The following is an 18,570-nucleotide window of genomic DNA, read 5'->3' on the forward strand; positions in this document are numbered from 1 at the left end:
TTGTTTGTCTTCTAATCCAGGTGCCTGCTCATTTATTTACATATTATGTTCTATGGCTGCTACTGGGCTACAATGACAAAGTAAAGTAGCTGTAACAGAGGCTGCAGGACTCATAAAATCTAAACTATTTAATATGTGGTCCCTTACAGAAAAAGTATGCTGACCCGGCTCTATGACTTTTCAGCATGAGATGACCTACCCTACAAACCTTTCCTTAAAGGTCTCATGCTTGGATGACAATGAGTTCTGAGCTTTGGGGGCATGAGAGACCAGATAACATTATCAGCACTGTCATTTAAAAGGCTGGTCTAGAAGAAGGAAGAGGCCTGAATGTTTGTTTTTGTTTTGTTTTATTTTGTTTGCAAAAACCTGGCTGATCTTAGTTTTTGGTGCTTTAGGTTGTTTCAGTGTTCAGGCCAACTGAGGCAGTGCTCAGATGCCTGGCCTTGGCTTTCTTCTCACCTCAGGAAGAAGTCACACAGCTGTGCTGACAAGAAAGGTGACTGGCAGGTGTGTGCAGACTCGTAGAATCTTAAGGAGAACAACTGATATTCTTTGACCCGTCCACCTTAACATCCCTTATTTTTCTGGCACAGAGATGTTAAGAAAATTGCCCATGGAGACATAGTCAGGAAAAGGAAGGATGAAACCTCTAGCTCACCTTCGTTAAAGTCTTGGTCTTCTCCACCTTTTGGAGCCCGCCTACAAATCATCCTCTGTACGGCCGCCAGAGTAACTGTCTCCAAAATGTAAATCCGATCATGCCAGTCTCTTGAAAATGGCTTTCCATAGCAATCAGAATGAAATCCAAACACCTCTGCCTGGTCCTACACCATTTATTCTCATACTTAAGTGTGCACCGGACTTCCTTGAAGGGCTTGTTAATACACATATGCCTGGGCCAGTTCCTGATTCGGTAGGTCCGTGGGATGGGCCTGAGAATGCGCATCTCTAATAAGGTTCGGGGTGGTGCTGATGACGCTAGCTTGGGGACCACACTCTGAGAGAACTACTGCTCCACATGAGGGGTCCTCTGCCTGCTTCTCAGAATTCCACCCTTACCACACCCTGCCCATGATGCTCACTCCACCCTTGGTGCTCTTCTTTTGACATGCCAAGACTACGTTTGCCTCAGGGCCTGGCATTTGCTGTTTCCATGTCGTGGAGTGCTCTTCCCTTAGTTCTTGGTCAAACTGGCTTTTTTTTTTTTTTTTTTTTTTTTTTTAGACAGAGTCTCGTTTTGTTGCCCAGGCTGGAGTGCTGGAATGTAGTGGCGCAATTTCAGTTCATCGCAACCTCTGCCTCCCAGGTTCAAACGATTTTTGTGCCTTAGCTTTCCAAGTTGCTGGGACTACAGGTGCGCACCACCATGCCTGGCTAATTTTTACATTTTTAGTAGAGATGGGGTTTTGATATGTTGGCCAGGCTGGTCTCGAACTCCTGATCTCAGGTGATCTGCATGCCTCAGCCTCCCAAAGTGCTGAGATTATAGGTGTGAGCCACTGCGCCCGGCCAATCTAGCTCCTTCTTATCATTCAGCTACAACTTCAAATGTCACCTCCTGAATAGGGCCTGCTCTGACCACCCAACGCACAGCAATGTCCCCTCCCCCACTCCTCAGTGTCTGCCTGTCTCTCTGATCCTTCGATCACTCCTTTTAGTAACATAATAGTATCGAACACTGCTGGAAACCATTCATTTCTATGCTTATTTGTTTGTTGTTGGTCTTCTCCTGCTGGACCATACACTCCCAAAGGACTGAGACTTTGTCATGTTCATTGCTCTAGCTCAGTCTTCTAGAGCAGTGGTTCGCACCATGGATTAAGTTGTAATGACTTTAAAACATTTCCGAATTTAACGTTAAAGGGCCAACTGTACTCAAGATTGTTTATCATCATTAAGTTGCTATATTGGTTGTTGTAGCCTAATGATTCCAATATAATTCACATATAATATACAGAGTGTGTGATAGACTCATATAAGTATACACATTTACAATCTTACCGCTAATTATAATTCAGAATATTCTGTCAGAGATACTTTTTCTTCACCATCTCTACTAAAAATACAAAACCTAGCCAGGCATGGTGGCGCATGCTTGTAATTCCAGATACTCGGGAGACTGAGGCAGAAGAATTGCTTGAACCCAGGAGGCAGAGGTTGCAGGGAGCCGAGATCATGCCATTGCACTCCAGCTTGGGTGACAAGAGCGAAATTCCATCTCAAAAAAAAAAAAAAAAAATTCCTCTACCCTGAGGAATGCAGTATCATCCACATGAGAGGGTGAGTGAAGGAAGCCTGTGACTGTGAGGGTCTTGGGGTCCTCATACCCTGAGGAATGCAGTATCACCCACATGAGAGGGTGAGTGAAGGAAGCCCGTGACTGTGAGGGTCTTGGGGTCCTCATTCTTTCATCCCATCCCATCAGGCAGCAACAATCCCCCTGACAGAGGAGGACTGAGAGAGGAAGATGCGCCCACATGTTCGTCCTCTTGGATCATTTATTATGTTCTTCCCTTTCTGTGCAATGTATTTTTAACTAGTATTAATGTGATTATATACAAAATGCTTCTTAGGTACTACAGAAGGTATCGCTTTTGCTTTTGGTTCTTCGTCATTTCAGAAAGAAACAATATACATGCATCCATACATGTACCCCCTTCTCTGGCATTCCCTCCACCTTGCATCAGAGCTGTCCAGTTCCTGTGCTAGAAATTCCAACCTCATTCTACAATTATTCTCTCACATCTTCTACATCTACCAGGTTAGAAAAATATTCTCATTTATTCCTATACTCGAAATCCTCCCTTATTTCTCCATATGTATGACTGACTGTCCATTAAGTCCTTCAAGTCCAACACTAACCCCCAGACTACTCCCACAAGGAATCCAGCCGCATCCACTTGTCACTGGTCATCCAGAACTGACCACTGCCCTGCTGAAACCCCATCAAAGGTTCCCTAGAGCTTTCAGAATCAAATGCCAATGTCCTGGGCTGGAAAGTAAACCCATTGATGGTGTGGACACTGGCTGTCTCTGTGCCTTCACCCCTGTACTCCACCGCCCTACCCTCTGCCCTACCTGGACAATCCCCTTACCCCTCATTAGAATGTGCTGTCATATTCATGCCTTTGCAGAAGCCCTGGCCTCTCCCTTCTTCTTAGCTGTGCTTTGAGTGGTTGACTGACTCACCTATCAAGACTCAGCCTGAAAGGGGCCTCCTCACTGAGGCTGCTGGGGTCAGTCCCCCAGCCCTGTTGCCCCATCCTCTCCTCTCACACCACAAGGTTCTCATCACAATATGCAAGTGGAACAAAGTGGAGGGGTGAGAGTGAAAGGGCTTCAGGGGCCACGTGCTGAAAGCCTGGAGTTTAAAACTGAGAAGCCCAGCCAGTGGTGTTGGCGGTATAGCGGTGAGTACAGCTGCTGTCCAAACTATGAAGCCAGTACTTACTGCAGTGCATAATAAAGTGGCACCAACATGTTTCTGTTCTGTATGTCCAACTCGAATAGGGACAGGAGCTTAAGAAAACATGACTCATGGCAAGACAGCCAGCAACTAAAGCAATTATCCACGAGGAACATGCAGAAATCGGTTTCTTGGGATAAAAACACAGCAATTTAACTCCATTTAACACATTTTCACTATTTTTTCTCCCCCAACTCCAAATTTGAAATTATTTTATTTTTGGTTTGTGGTTGGCTACTTTTATACTTTAAATCATATATGTAAGCCTCTATTGTACATCAACTATCAACCTTCCCTCTTGCTAAGAATATTAAGCCTCTGGCCTTTCCTCTGTTTCTCCAAGTTCCTTCTAATTTCCAGCATCTGTCTGGCACCCTTACTTTAAATAAAGGTAACAGCTTTTTTGTTATGTTTGGTCAAAAATAATTAAATGTTTTGTCTACCTTTAGGTTGATTATGAAAGTTGAAAAACTAAAATTATTATGATTATTATCATTTAGAAGACTCTGTAAGTATCTTTTAGTGTAAATACAGGTATATCTGGACACTGTTTCATAATTTAGTTTAAATTATCTAAAGCTTAAAAATAATATACAAAGATGGCTATCCCTCTTTTCATTGTAACGTCAAAGCATGATTGAAGAGGCATACCTAAGAATGATTTACTTCTATAGAAAAATGTATTTTTGGTTTGATCTACTATTTACTGTTGTTTAGGACCTAGATTCTTTGAAGTTTAATAGATAGCATTTTTCTGCTGTTATTCTATAGTGATGTAGATGACTTGTGTCCAGTAAAAAAAGGCAAATCTCTAATAGGTTATAGTTTTATTGCCTTACAGGACATTAGCCAGTTTTGTATCTAATTTTGACAAAACTTATTTCACTTTTCTTTTCCTTTCCTTTCCTATGTAAAACTCTCTCCTCAAGTGCTCTTGGAACTAGCTTTATCATCCTGTTAATGTTCTCACTGATTAGTTAAATATATCTTTTAATCAAAATACTTTATATGAGGCTTGTGTTTTTAAGTCTTGAAAATCGTATTCGGAAAGCACTTTGCTTTTCTGATGAACAGCCTGTGGGGTGTAGGCTGCTTGATCTTTTCTGAGCTTCATGGTGTGGCTGCTCACAATTTGATTTCAGAACCACCTTGGAAAGAGGCCAAAGTCAACCTGTCCCACTGTGCCTGACTTTAGGTTTGTATTGACCCAGCACTTTGATACTCCTTTGATCCTGACACCTGCAATAATTGTCTCAGTTTTCCTCCACTGCGTGCGTGTGTGTGTGTGTGTGTGTGTGTGTGTGTGTGTGTGTAGGGTGGAAGGTGGGGAGGCTAGTATAAAGACCAAGAAGACCAAGACTTTGCTAGAAAAAGGGACTCCATCTAGGCAGCTTGACTCAGATACAAGAAAGTTCCATGGGCAAGAAGAAGGGGTAGCCCAAGCTGGGATTTATGATGTGGGAAAGACAAGGTCAGTGGCTGAGGTGAGTCATCTATAAAACATTTGAACCCCTGCTCTGGCTGTCACTAAGAAGGACTGGCTGATGAATTCTGTAGATTCCAATGGAATATACTGAGAATGCTTCTTAGTGCCAAGAAAGGAGAAAGGAATTTTTAAATCTGGTTATAGTTTGAGTTGATTGTCTATGCTATCCAATAAGAAAGCCACTAGGCCCATGTACCTATATAAATTTGAATTTAAATTATGTAAGATTAAAAACTTAAGTCCCTCAGTCCCAGTAGTCACATTTCAAGTGCTGAACAGTCACATGTGGCTGCCATAACAGCAACACAAATGTAGACCATTTCTATCACTGTGGAAAGTCCTGTTGGTGAACACTTATCGATGATGGCAGTCTTTTTCTTAAGAATAAAGGTCTTTTTATATTTTGTTTGTTTTAAGGACATACTTTGACTTTCAGGCTTATACAAAAGGGAAGATATCAGGAGAGTCTGAGTGGGAGAGTTTGAGGTGGAAGGGGAGCCAAACAGCTCAGGATGAGAGGGGACTTGAATTTTGAACTTTTCTTCTTTAGATTGAGAGAGAGAAAATGCTTAACAGTTAAGAAAAAAGCATCTGGAAAAGTGAAAAAGGACTCTGAGTATGATTAAAATAAAATAAAGGAAACAGGAACATGCATCTTTATGGAGCAGAGGGACAAAGAAGAAAAAAGAGAGACACCCCTGGCTGGGCTGGCTAATGAAATTTATTCAGCGTGATCTCTGATTTTTAATCTTAAAGTTGTCCTGGTGTGTGATGCAATTCTCCTCTGCTGCCACTAAATCTTCAGTAAAATGTCTACTTTATACAACATCCTTCTGCTTCTGGGATTTGATGTTAAAATGGATTTAGGAAAGAAAACAAATTAGAGTAGTCAACAGTCCTGGAAAGTGAATGGTAATGAAGCACTTGAAGACATAAGTCATCACCAAGAGTGGGTAAGAACCTAGGAATTCTAGGAAAGACTGGGAAGGCCCTGACCTGACAGGGAATGGGTTCTACAGATCTTTAATGTGGATATTATAGGAAAGTCAGGGGGCTGGTTTAGTTAGAGATATCTGGGTTGCATGTATTTTTAAAAGCACTGCTATTTCTCTCCTCCACAAGAGACGAATCTCTATTTTAAAGATTTAATGTTAAGCATCACTTAGGAAACAAAATATATTTTGCATTTAAGTAATGTGTAAGTCAAGTAAAGTTAGAGAAGTACAGAATTAGAAGTGTTATGGCAATACAATCAGATGCTACAACACAGCCTACCACTTAGGTCATTTGTAAAAATCTGGCTGCCTCAAAAATAATTCCTCAGTAAAGCAGAAATAATAAAATAAACTTTAAATGCATTTGCACTTACTACATTTATTGACTATTTTTAAAACAGTGGCTTACTCACTGTTTAAGATACCTCTCTGTTTTTTTTTTTTTTTTTTTTTTTTTTTTGGAGACACAGTCTCATTCTGTCACCCAGGCTGGAGTGCGGGGGCATGATCTTGGCTCACTGCAACCTCTGCCTCTTGGGTTCAAGGGATTCTCCTGCCTCAGCCTCCCAAGTAGCTGGGACTACAGGCATGTGCCACCATGCCTCGCTAATTTTTTTGTATTTTTAGTAGAAACAGCATTTCACTGCGTTAGCCAGGATGGTCTCAATCTCCAGACCTAGTGATCTGCCCGCCTCGGCCTCCCAAAGTGCTGGGATTACAAGCGTGAGCCATTGAGCCCAGCTGCTTTCTTTAAACAAATACAAGGAATATAATTTTATTTTTGCTGCTATTTGAGTTCATGATGATAACATTAGTTATCATATGGTGCTGACAGCATTTACGCCCCTTCACAAAAGGTACACTTTAGGGATGCTTGGGTTTTGTTTCTCTAATTCTTGTTCCTCCCACTGGCTTTCAGCTGTAATCCCTCATGGCTGTTCACGTACCAACCATAGAAACGAACCTTTTCTGCTTACATTTTGTTGCCTTAAATGTTTTCATGGCTCTGGCTCTAAAGAACTGAGTCTTATAGGAGTGGGAAATAATTTTTATTTTAAGCAGTCTGTCATCCAGCTTGAAATATTCTTTGGCTTTGTGGTTTGGTATGTTATCATGAAGACACATGTTTGTTTTATAAAGTTAAAACGTTTTTGCTCAAAATCCTAGTAAAACAGCACTTGAAAGAGTTGAAAGCTTAGTTACATTGTATTTAATACTTGTTCAAGGGTTCTTTTCTTCTAACTTTGCCTGGTTTGCAGAGGAATCCAGAGGAAAAGCAAATGCCTTTAGAAGCACAGGTGATCAGTATTTCCTAATATGAGCTGTGATGATTAACAACCAAAAAATCACAAGAAATAAAAAGGATTCAAATGAATCTCTGGTTCATCAAATCACATTTCACTTTTGTCAAGTACTTTATTCTCCAATAGCTTTTCCTTACATAACAGTATGAGATATACTGAACCAATGATTGCATGTAATCTTTTCAAAATTACCTTCTCTGAATTATTAGTCTGAATTGGAATCAACTGGATCTAAAATCATTTTAGATGCTAGACATCTACAAAGAGTTTGGTGGTTACAGGTATTCTGCTAGTACCTGGAGAGAAAAAGATAAGTAAAATACGATCCTTGACTTCAAGAAACTCAGAGAATAGTTTGAGAGAAAGAAACATTAAATAAAATGTGAAGGCAGTGTAAAATATGCAAGGGTAGGTCAGTGGCGGCAAAAAATAAGTTATCGCCTCTTATTGAATGGGTCAAGGAAGGTATCACAGAAGTGGAGATTTCTTATCTGGGTTCTGGGACAAGAGGAGTTCACCAATCAAATCAGTCGGAGCAAATGCATTTCAGGAAGAGGGAGTAGCATAAACAAACCATGTAGTAGAATAGCTTATGGGGGAAACTGTAAGTGGTTTGCTATAGTTGAAGTATACGGTGTATGTTGGAAACCGGAGAGAAATGAACGTGAGGTAATTAAGCAGGAGCCAAATTATAGAAGACCTTGTATTTCATTCTGTGAACTTCCCTTTATGCTACAATGGGAAGTGATGGAAGCATTTTAAACACAGGAGAAATGGGATCTGCTTTATATTTTTAAAATATTACTCTATGATCTCGACCATGGGAGAGAGAAAAAAAGAAAAACAAATATGAAAAAAGACTAGAAGAAAACTGCAAAATAATGAACAGTGCTTGTCTCTGGATGGCAGAATATTATTGTTTCATCTTATAGCAGAATGTAGTTTACTGTTATTTCAATTTCTATGAACAGTCATCACTTCAATATTTTAATTCAAACAAGGAATAGTGACCATGTTTAGGTCCATCCTTAGCATTCACAATTTTGTTTACTGAAAAAGTGACTATCCTGTAAATCTAGAGTACGATGATACACCCTGCAGAAAAATTAAGTCAACAAGTATTAAGTTATGTCAGCTCACAGAAGACCTAGTTTCCGCATCTGACAATCTCGACCTCTGGGAAGATCAGCGAATTAGCCACGTTAGACATTTCATTGATTTTGAAATAACCAACTCTGACTCTAAATGAAGTTTTAATATGTTTTACATTCAACTTTGCGGTAAAGGAAACATCAATTTCATTATACACCCCTTCCAAAGTCACCTCAAATTCAAGTACAATAGAAGAAAAATCATGCATTTACAATGCAAATGAGGCTTTAATTCACCTACCCAGCCATTCTGAACAGATTGGTGGCCCAAAGCCCCTGCTCTATAGAAAGTCTGGAGTCATCACCACCTTGCAAGGGCACAGACAATAAATGATAGAATCAGAGGCATGCAAAGCTTTGGTCAAAATGGTTTGTATCAATGAAATGAACAAAGCAATGACTGGCACAAAGTTCAATCACTATTACATTTATAACACATACAAAGTTATATGTAGAAAGACTGCCAAAAGCACTGCATTAAGCAAAAACTGTTACTACATAAAACCCATCTGTAAACTGAGAATATTAATAGCAACAACCTCATAAGGTTGTTGTAAAAAATTTTTAAAAATCATACACACAAAATGTTTAGAAGGTCATCTGGCACATAGCGAGCACTCAAAAATTTATAGTATCATTATCATTATTACTCTATCTCATAACTTGCTTCTTTTCAACAACTCCAACCTATAAATCCTAAAGATGTTCTTACTTATGTCAAAGAATATGTACTCAATACTGTAATTGAAACTTAATAATTATTAGAATGTTTTGAGAGAAAAGATTAATAACACTTATTTACCTCTTCGTATCTGTCAAAAACTGCTCCTTCTTGCAAAAAGGAAGGAACTTCCTTCTGCCAGTTAAATTCATAAGGTTTGGCCATGATTATATTCAAGACCTAAAAATGAAAAGAGTAGCTCATTAGTACATAAAATGGAAAAACAATTGAGGATGGTTAATCACTTTGCATTTCTGCGTTTACGGAAGCTTTTCTTCAAATATGTGGAATACAGTTTTTTCTTCTTCCCTTTGTCTGACCTCCAACTTGCTTTCTTTTCTCTAAACCTGGAGATATCATAATCAAGAAATACCAGAGGTGATCATTTGGGAAGTTTCCATTCTCTCCAAATCCCACAAAATAACAAGATGTGCATATATATATATATATTTAAATCTGAAGGCACCAGATAAAATAAGGAAACCATAGACCAAAATCAATACATAAGAGAGGTCTGCTGTAAATAGCTAAGGGCACTATGGGCTTGAAGGTGAACATATGGGCAGGAGGAGCCCACAGGGTATAAGTTGCAGAATCACGTAGGCATAGCCAGAATTTTTTATAGCTCTTGGTCCTCTCTTTAGCCCTCTCTTAGGCTCTCTTTCCCCTACCCCGTTGTTCCTCACCTCTTGGGCCACGCGGAGAACAAGAGAACGTCTGGTTTTGAGACAGCCAGCTCATAGGGGGTCCCTGAAGAAACTCCAACCAGCCTGCCCACTGAGGTAGGGCCTCGGGATGTTCACAATGTTTGTAGCAGAGAGGAGCCTGGCCTCTCCTCCTTCTGTGTGGAACTTGGAATTCCAACGGCCGGGCAGGAAGCCCTCTAGCAGGGATTCTGGGCTTGTAAGAGTCCCTGTTGCCACCTTTTCTCCCTTTTTAACCCAATTAAACCCTGTCTTACTCATCATTTAAATTGTCTGTGAGCTTGAATTTTCATGGCCGTGGGACAAAGAACCCCATTTTCAGCTGAACTAAGGAAAAGTCCTGCAACAGTTTTATCATAGACAGTGAGTAGGACATTTAAAGAGAAGCTAGGCACTGTTCAGGGTGGCTCCCTGCTACTAGGAAGAACTCAGCATTCCTTTTACCCATTCTTGTTGGCAACATGGTACGTATGTGATAACTACAACCCAAACATCTTGCATGAGCATACAACAAAGAGTCACCAAATAGTTAAGCAATGCAAAGAACATGGAAGAACACCAAACACAGCAAGTAAAACTTACACCCAAGGAAAGACAGTGACCAGGAAAAACACGACCTGACTTCAGCATACTGATTTTTTCAGAGGGAAGACAGAGTATATTCTGTTCCTAAAATATAATTAACTACAGATACTAGAAATTTAAAACAAGATTGTTGAAATAATAGATGAGCTGAATTGTAAAGAAAACTCAGATGAAGTGTTGAGCCAAGGAATTCTTAAAAATGCAACACCAGGCCGGGCACGGGGGCTCACGCCTATAAACCCAGCACTTTGGGAGGCCGAGTGGGGTGGATTACTTGAGGTCAGGAGTTCAAGACCAGCCTGGCCAACATGGCAAAACCCTGTCTCTACTAAAAAAGTACAAAAATTAGCTGGGTGTGATGGTGGGCACCTGTAATCCCAGCTACTCGGGAGGCTGAGGCAGGGAGAATTGCTTGAACCCAGGAGGCGGAGGTTGCAGCGAACAAAGATGGCATCACTGCACTCCAGCCTGGGTGTCAGAGTGAGACTCCATCTCCAAAAAAGAATAAATAAATTAAAAAAAGCAACACCAAAAGAAATAGCATGCATGAGAGATATAGAAAATAGAAAGGAAAGGTTTAACAACCTTATATGGAGACAACGGAGGGATGGAAATAAAGCAACAGTAGAAGAACGTTTCTGAAACCTGAATATTTGAGTCCTCAGAGTGAAAAAATCCACTCATTCCATGTAGTATAAATGGGGGGAAAAGATATACACCCCCAAATATACCTCATGGTGACATTGAAGACACAAAATGTGCAGAAATTAGGAAATCTCTCAAAGATGCAGGAAGAGAAAAGATAATCTAGAGGTAAAATGACAATAAGACTGCTATCAGTCGCATCATCCACAACACTAAATGCAGTAAGACAGTTTTAAAGTTCTGAGGAAAATAATTTTGGATTTAAAATTCTGTGTTCAATACTGTTTCAACTTTTAGGAGAAATATGTAGTTATTTACAGACTTGTAAGTAATCAGAAAGATTTAGCGATCTACTTTGAAAAATTTAATGCATTATATACTCTGTCAGGGGAAAATAAATATAGAGAAAGAGATATGGGAAATAATGTTAAGAAAAATAAAGTAAAAAGAAACAATAGGCTTACTCTTAAGTCTTATTGTACTATGCCAAAAAAGTAGAAAAGAAAAAATAAATTTAAAAATTAGCCAACCCAAATCCTAGATTATATCAATATATGAGTTGTGGCCAGTGAGGTGGTTGGAGGAACGAAGTTTGAGACAAAGGGAAGTAAAATCATTTTGGGAGGCGTACAGAGTTACTAAAAACTCTAGACATTAGTAGGAAAATTGGAGTTTAAATATGGGTGCTATGAATTTAAGAGTTATCCTATAGAAAATTAAAATTAAAAAAATATAACTTCCAAATGATTAGCAGGGGAGAAATAGCAAAAGAAACTTGAGCCTCTTTTAGAACGTAAGCAGATAAAGAATGGAGAGAAGACAGGAACATATTATAAGTAGAAAACACAAAATAAAATGACACATCACTAAGCACAGTAAATAAGAATTGGTTAAATTCACTTATAAAAGAGGTTTTCAGATTAGGTAAAATTATGGTTGTTTACAGAAATATTTTGAAAACTATCTAAGAAATTTGAAAATGCAGGGATGAAAGAAGATACCATGGGCACATGCTAAGAAAAAAAGAAGATAGGTATAACAATAATATGAGACAAAACAGACTTCAAGAGAAAAAGCAGAGACAGTAATAATACATCATATTAACTGCCATTAATATTTAAGCATGTCACCACACAGCATCAAAACATTTGAAAATTGACAAAGTACAAGGAGAAATTAGCAAAGTCACAAACAGGAGACAATGATTCTCAGAAATTAACAGAAGAAGAAGACAAAGAAGTAAGAATCTTGAAGATCTGAATATCATACTTAATAATTTAGTACAAACAACTTAAATAACTCAAGGTAACGTAATTTAAATAACAGTACTTAATGAGCTTTATTCTCTCTCTTAATATATTTATTCTCTCTCCAAGTATATTTTTTTTTTCTTTCCCTCCTTTGCACCCTGGCTACCCACACACATGTGACAATCTCAAAATCTGATCACGATTAGGCCCTAGAGGAAATTTCAGCATTTTTCAACAGGCAGAAAATATGGTGGTCATGCTCATTGACAACAACAAGGAAATGTATAAATTAATGACAGAGAGTGTACAACATCTATATACATGGAAATTAAACATTCATACCCACACACACACACACATACATACACCCTTAAATCATTCTTGAGTTAAGCAGAAATTATAAACATTTTAGAAAGAAACGATGAGAGCATTACAAACCAAAACCTAGATATGTAATATGTACCCTCCCCCCCAAAAAAATTAGTAAAACAATGATGAGTAAAAGCAAAAGTTAATTGTTTTCTGTTGGATATATATTTGGCAAGTACTGAGAGCAAGAGTGAGAGTCATAGAGAGAGGGAGATTTAGGTGGGGGCAGAAGGGAGGATGAGGAGGAGGAGGTGGCTGCAGCACAAACTCACAACATTTACAATGAAAAGTGGGATATAATTAAAGAAGGCGAATGTGAGCATTCTAAGAGAATACTGTGTATAACTTTAATCAGAATATTTTAAAAGCTAAATAAAGTATATATATTTCAAAGTTAAAATACATTTGGCTTAAACGTAAAACTAAAAATGGAATTTTAGTTTTTTGAGGAACTAAATGATCCAGCAATCCCATTTCTGGGTATTTACTGGAAAGATTTGAAATCAGTAGGTCAAAGAGATATCTGCACTCCCATGTTCAATGCAGCATTACTCACAATATCCAAGTTATGGAATCAGCCCAAGTATGCAACAACAAATGAATGCATAGAGAAAATGTGGTGTATTATACACAGTGAATTCAGCCTTAAAAAAGGGAAGAAATTCTGTCATTTGTGACAACATGGATGGAACAGGAGAACATTATACTAAGTGAAATAAGCCAGATACAGAAAGACAAACATACATGTGCTCACTTACATGTGGAATATATAACAGTTGAACTCATAAAAGCAGAGAGTAGAACTGTGGTGACCAAAGGCTGAGGGTAAGGGGAACGTGGAGATGATAATCAAAGGATACAAAGCCTTCTATCAGTTACACAGAAGAAATAAGTTTGACTTTGAAACCTTTTGCATAGCTTGGTGAATACGGCATGTATGTACACACATAACCACACAGCTTCTACCCAAGAAGCTTAGAAACAAGCTTCCAAGGTAGATGATGTGCATCCATGCCTTCTATGCTATAAAACAGATCTGCAGAGAAAAATAGACCCACAGACCCCCCCTCTTAATAACCAACTACAGAGAGCTAAGTGCTAGCTTGAAAAATAGATTAAAAAACAACATGGCGGCCACCCCAGTTTGCCAGGCTGTGAAGAATGGTAGGCAAAACATCTCTTTCTGCAGGATTGTATGTGTTCTACGATTGTCTCACTCCTGACAACCATCCCTTTCAATTTGTCCCTTTGGTTTCATTTTAAATCAACAAGAGGCTTATGGATACAAAAAGTTTATATCAAAAATAAAAACAAACAAACAAACAAAAGCTGTTTACGGTTTGCATCATCTTTCATTGGTTTAACTCTGGTCCTCCCAGCATCAACATAAGTACCCCGGGTATGATGTTTCGCTACTATTCTTAACTAGTAAAATATTCATCTCTACCTTGGGTACTAATTTCATCACAATAGTCTCATTACATGAAGAACTTTGAGGGTGAAGGAGGCTGATGGAAGGAGGAGGGTAATTTTGACCTTAATCTCTTCTGCAGTGGAGGTGAAAGTTCATTTCATTGTTTATTCCTTCAGAGCACTGGGGTTCAGAACAAGGTAAGTAGTACTCTGGCAAAATGATGCTGGAGTATCCTGAATGTTCTCAATTTTAAACTAGTGGCTGTGGTCGAGGCTGTTCTTTGTGCTATCTGTGGAAAACTTCCCAGGGCCTGGCATCAGGGACACTAGCTGGCTTATTTTACATACATGGCACAATGATGACCTACAGACTAGAAAATGTTGACCCAGCCAATCGTGTTTGACAACAGTTTGATCCAGATAATTGATTTTAAAATGGGAACAAATGAAGGTACACATTATAGTCCCAGTGACTGCAGAGAATATTAAAGGGACAGTTATTTCTTTTTAAAAGAGGGGAGGAACTGGCCACCTTATAACTACATTGTTATTGCAATTCTCTCAAATCCCCACCCACAGCCAACTGGTTAAAAAAAAAAAAAAAAAAAGGCTTTGATTGTACCATGCCAAATGTTCCTCTTCTCAAATTCTCTAGCTTGCCTTCCAAGGCCTCATTTTCAAGATATTTCAAGGTTTAATTGTCTCCTCCACCTCCTAGAATGGCATCGCCTCACCATCCAGTGCCCACAGGAAAGGATCCACCTTCTCCTTGAGGAACACGGGAAGTGAAAGAGAATTTACATTGTCAAAGAATAGACAGCCCGAAACCTCTTGCAGTGTAAACACATTGAGCAGTTACTGGAAGGAAGCCAGAAAGCTTTTAAATAGTTGCATTGTTTCTAAATCCTCGTGCAACTGGATCGGATTAGCTATTGCACTGGGGCAGAGGAAAAACTCTCTGGACTGCAGAGACTTTGGAAGCTGGGGACAAGAAAGAAGGGGAGTCCTAGAAGGTCTTGTTCCAGAACGAGTGGCAAAAGCTCCTTCTAAAGACGACAATGAGAAACTGGCAGAGTTAGGAGGAACAGAAGGGGGCTGAGGTGGGCTGTCGAGGGGCCAAATATTGAAGTAGGACATGTGTATTACCCACAAAGATGGCCTTCCATCCATTTGGTTGGAGTGAACCAAGGAAGAGATTTAGTTTTCTTAGCCTACTTGGTTTTCTTAGCCTACTCTGTCCTGAGTCTTTAAACCTGCTGTCTTGTCTTCCTTGCTAGACCTATAAGGTGGTCTTCAGGAATTACCAGACCACCTATCTCAGATGTGTTGGATCAACTGTAGAGTCAGCGCTGCTCACCCTCCCTCACCACCACCCCCACCCTAGACCAGTTTAGGTCAATACTTCCACAAGGAATTTTTCGTCTCTGGACATGTGCCTCATGTTCTGGTATAGAGTGAACAGAGGGCATGTTCTGGTATAGAGTGAACAGAGGGCAGTATGTAAAACCAGGTATATCTAAGGTACCTGGGTATGGTAGGCTGAATAAATGGCCTCCAAAAGATACCTACCTCCTAATTGCTGCAACTCATGAATATTACCTTACAGGGCAAAAAGGGACTTAGCATATGAGACTAAGTGAAAGATCTTGAGATGGGGAGATTATTCTGCATCATCCAAGTGGACCCTAAATGTCCTTATAAAAGGGAAGCAGGGGAAGTTTTGACACAAGCAGAAGAGGAGGAGGCAATGTGACTACGGAGGCAGAGATTGGAGTGATGTAGCCACAGTTCAGAAGAGTTGGCAGCCACCAGAAGGTGAAATAGGCCAGGAATGGGTTCTTCCCCACAGCCTGGAGGAAATGTGCCCCTGAAAATACCTTGATGTCAGACTTCTGGCCTCCAGAGCTGTGACAGCATAAATTTCTGTTACTTTCAGCCACTAGTTTGTGCTAATTTTTTATAGTAGCCCAGAAAATGCATATATTGGGCCCCCTGAAGCTGAACATCTTTCTTAAAAGAACTAAAAAGTTGACAAATAAATTTGGAATGCAGTAGAGACTGCTCTGATTTGAAGGGAATGGTCATTCAACATATGTATGTTCAACTGAATCATCAGAGGAAGACAGAAAGAAAAGTACAGAATAAACTTCATCTAGAAATGAATTCAGATCATTCTTGTCCTTCTGTTTCAAAGCCCCTTTGAGGACTAATGACATTACTTCTGCATACTTTACCCCAGGTTCCAAATGTCTTGTAACAAATTTGCATCTTAGCAATAAATACAAACTTCAAATCCTGCAGCTCCCCAGAAGCCAAACAAGGTATTCTCCACTTTTTATTCCTATTTGTGAAAAAATGAATTCATCTGAAAAAGCATTTGCTTCTACTTGATAATATATAGCTTTCAAGTGAATAAATGCACCATGACTCAGTTATAAGTTTTATCAAGTGTAACTTTTAACTTCAACCTTACGACAAAAAAATTTTCCAGAACAAATTAATCCCTTCCCCATCCAACCATACAAATCCCATTAAACCAAATAACCCATGACCTTAAATGACCTCATGATGGCACAACCAAGGTTGTTTTCCAGAACATAGAGAGTTGAGATAAATTTCCACTGACCAAAAGTAAATTAGCTGAATCTATCACGAGTATTTCAGTGCCTTGCTCTTCAATCTTCAAATAAGATATCCTTATATTTCTAAAAACAGATCAACAAGCTGTCATCAGATCATCCAGGGCTTTTAAATAAATGGCTTTACCTCAAGTAAGAATCTAATTTGACATTAATATATTGTATCATTAGTGATAACTTTCCCCATTTGCAAAAATACCTCCATTTTTATTAAGCCATTAAATAACCTTTTCAAAAATATACAAAGAGTACAGGATGAAAATTATGATAATATGCAATGCTGTTGAGGGATGGGGTGAAGGCATTCTTGTCTATCTGGTGAAAAAGAATTTTGTAATACATTTCTATAGCCTTGAAATATCCATACTCTTTTATCCAGTAATTCTACCAGTAGGATGTATCCTATGTACATGTGTACAAAATCTATGTACAAGAACACTGTTGTGCTGTTTATGGTAGAAAAATATTGGTCTTATGTAAACACCACTAAGCAATTGATTAAATACACTCTAGTACTTAAATACTGTACCCGTTAAAAATAATACTTCAAAGGAATAGTTATTTGCTTAACAATAGCAAATTTAGGAGAGTTTCTAAAAATACTCACAACTCTTGTGAAGCAAACACAAATGCTCTCAACATACAGTTAAGAAAATAAACAACCACAGGCTATAAAATTGCACGAGAGTCTGATCCAAATTTTTATGTTATATATTATATACATATTGCTTACAAATGCACACTATTTTATAACGGGAAAGACTAGCAAGACATATCAAAACAAACAGTAGTTTCATCTAGCTGATGCAATTTTAGGTAATTTTCTTTTCTTTAATACTTTCCTGTATTTTAAAATATTCATAGTGACTATAATTTTTATATTCCAGAAAAAATAGTTTCTAAAGCAAATGGAGGATACAATTTTAAAACTTGTTTCTTTTCATATAAATTAGTCTTAATGTCTATGTTTTCTAGCAGAAATCTTGGCAAGAACAAATAACAGGAAGAGATAAATACATAAAGCTGTAAAACGCTGTCCTTCCCTTTCAGAATTTAAAACCTTCAGTGTACAATGGGAGCCTTCACACATCCCAGTTATGACTGATCCTTATTCATTACCTAGTAAGGAGTTACTTAATATACTGACTGAAATGAATGTTAACTGAAACCTCTGCAATACTTATATTTGGGAAAAAACGGATTGTGATGGTACTGGAATTAGTCTTTAATGAATTCTGGGCTATAATAAATCTATGGCCTTTGCTATGATTTATCTATTGTAAAGCATCACATGATTAAAAACAATTTCCTGGAGTGTATTAAAAAACAACACAAATTGCATAGGAATAAAATACAAACAGAAAGCAAGCATTCACTATTTGTCCCTGTCTCTCGTACTTTAATATTAAGCATAATTGAGGGGCAAGTATAACTTCCTTAAAATTTAATAATTAAAAATAGATGAATACACTTTAAATATTTTATTAATGAATAAAAACATTAAAGTGTATTGCCTTTATACATTTATTAGGTGACATTTGTTATCATGCTACAGGTTCCATTATATCGAGATTTTACAAAACATGTCTAAAATATGCTTAGTTACCTGGGGTAGAGATCCAGGTTTACAAATGTATTAGGTGACGTTTGTGATCACGTTATAGGTTTCAATCTATCAGGATTTTACAAAACATGTCTAAAATATGCTTAGTTGCCTGGAGTATTTAGATATTCAGCTTAATTTAAATATAATGAATAACTGTCAATAGGGAAGAAAAAGTAATATCTTTCCTCATTCATCACAAAGTTCATGGCTGAGACCCTCTACAACAAAAGACA

At 38.4% G+C, this 18,570-nt stretch overlaps 1 protein-coding gene across 44 annotated transcripts in view; it reads right to left on the reverse strand.

Moving 5' to 3' along the window:
- The window catches only part of PLCB4 (phospholipase C beta 4), a 409,930-nt gene that overhangs the window by 164,788 nt on the left and 226,572 nt on the right, over window positions 1-18,570 (reverse strand). For 40 of the 44 annotated variants that reach the window (XM_074004800.1, XM_074004802.1, XM_074004805.1 and 37 more), the window contains one exon: window positions 9,208-9,306. Coding sequence is in view for 28 of the 44 variants with exons in the window: in XM_015457802.4 (XP_015313288.2) it covers window positions 9,208-9,291 (84 nt within the window). In the remaining 16 variants the exon portion in view is untranslated. Of the gene's footprint in view, window positions 1-8,646; window positions 8,714-9,207; window positions 9,307-18,570 lie in introns of all 44 variants that reach the window. The other 4 variants (XM_065522786.2, XM_065522784.2, XM_065522785.2 and 1 more) reach the window with 1 other exon arrangement.

The sequence above is a fragment of the Macaca fascicularis genome, chromosome 10 (assembly GCF_037993035.2).
Source record: "Macaca fascicularis isolate 582-1 chromosome 10, T2T-MFA8v1.1".
Lineage (NCBI taxonomy): Eukaryota > Metazoa > Chordata > Mammalia > Primates > Cercopithecidae > Macaca > Macaca fascicularis.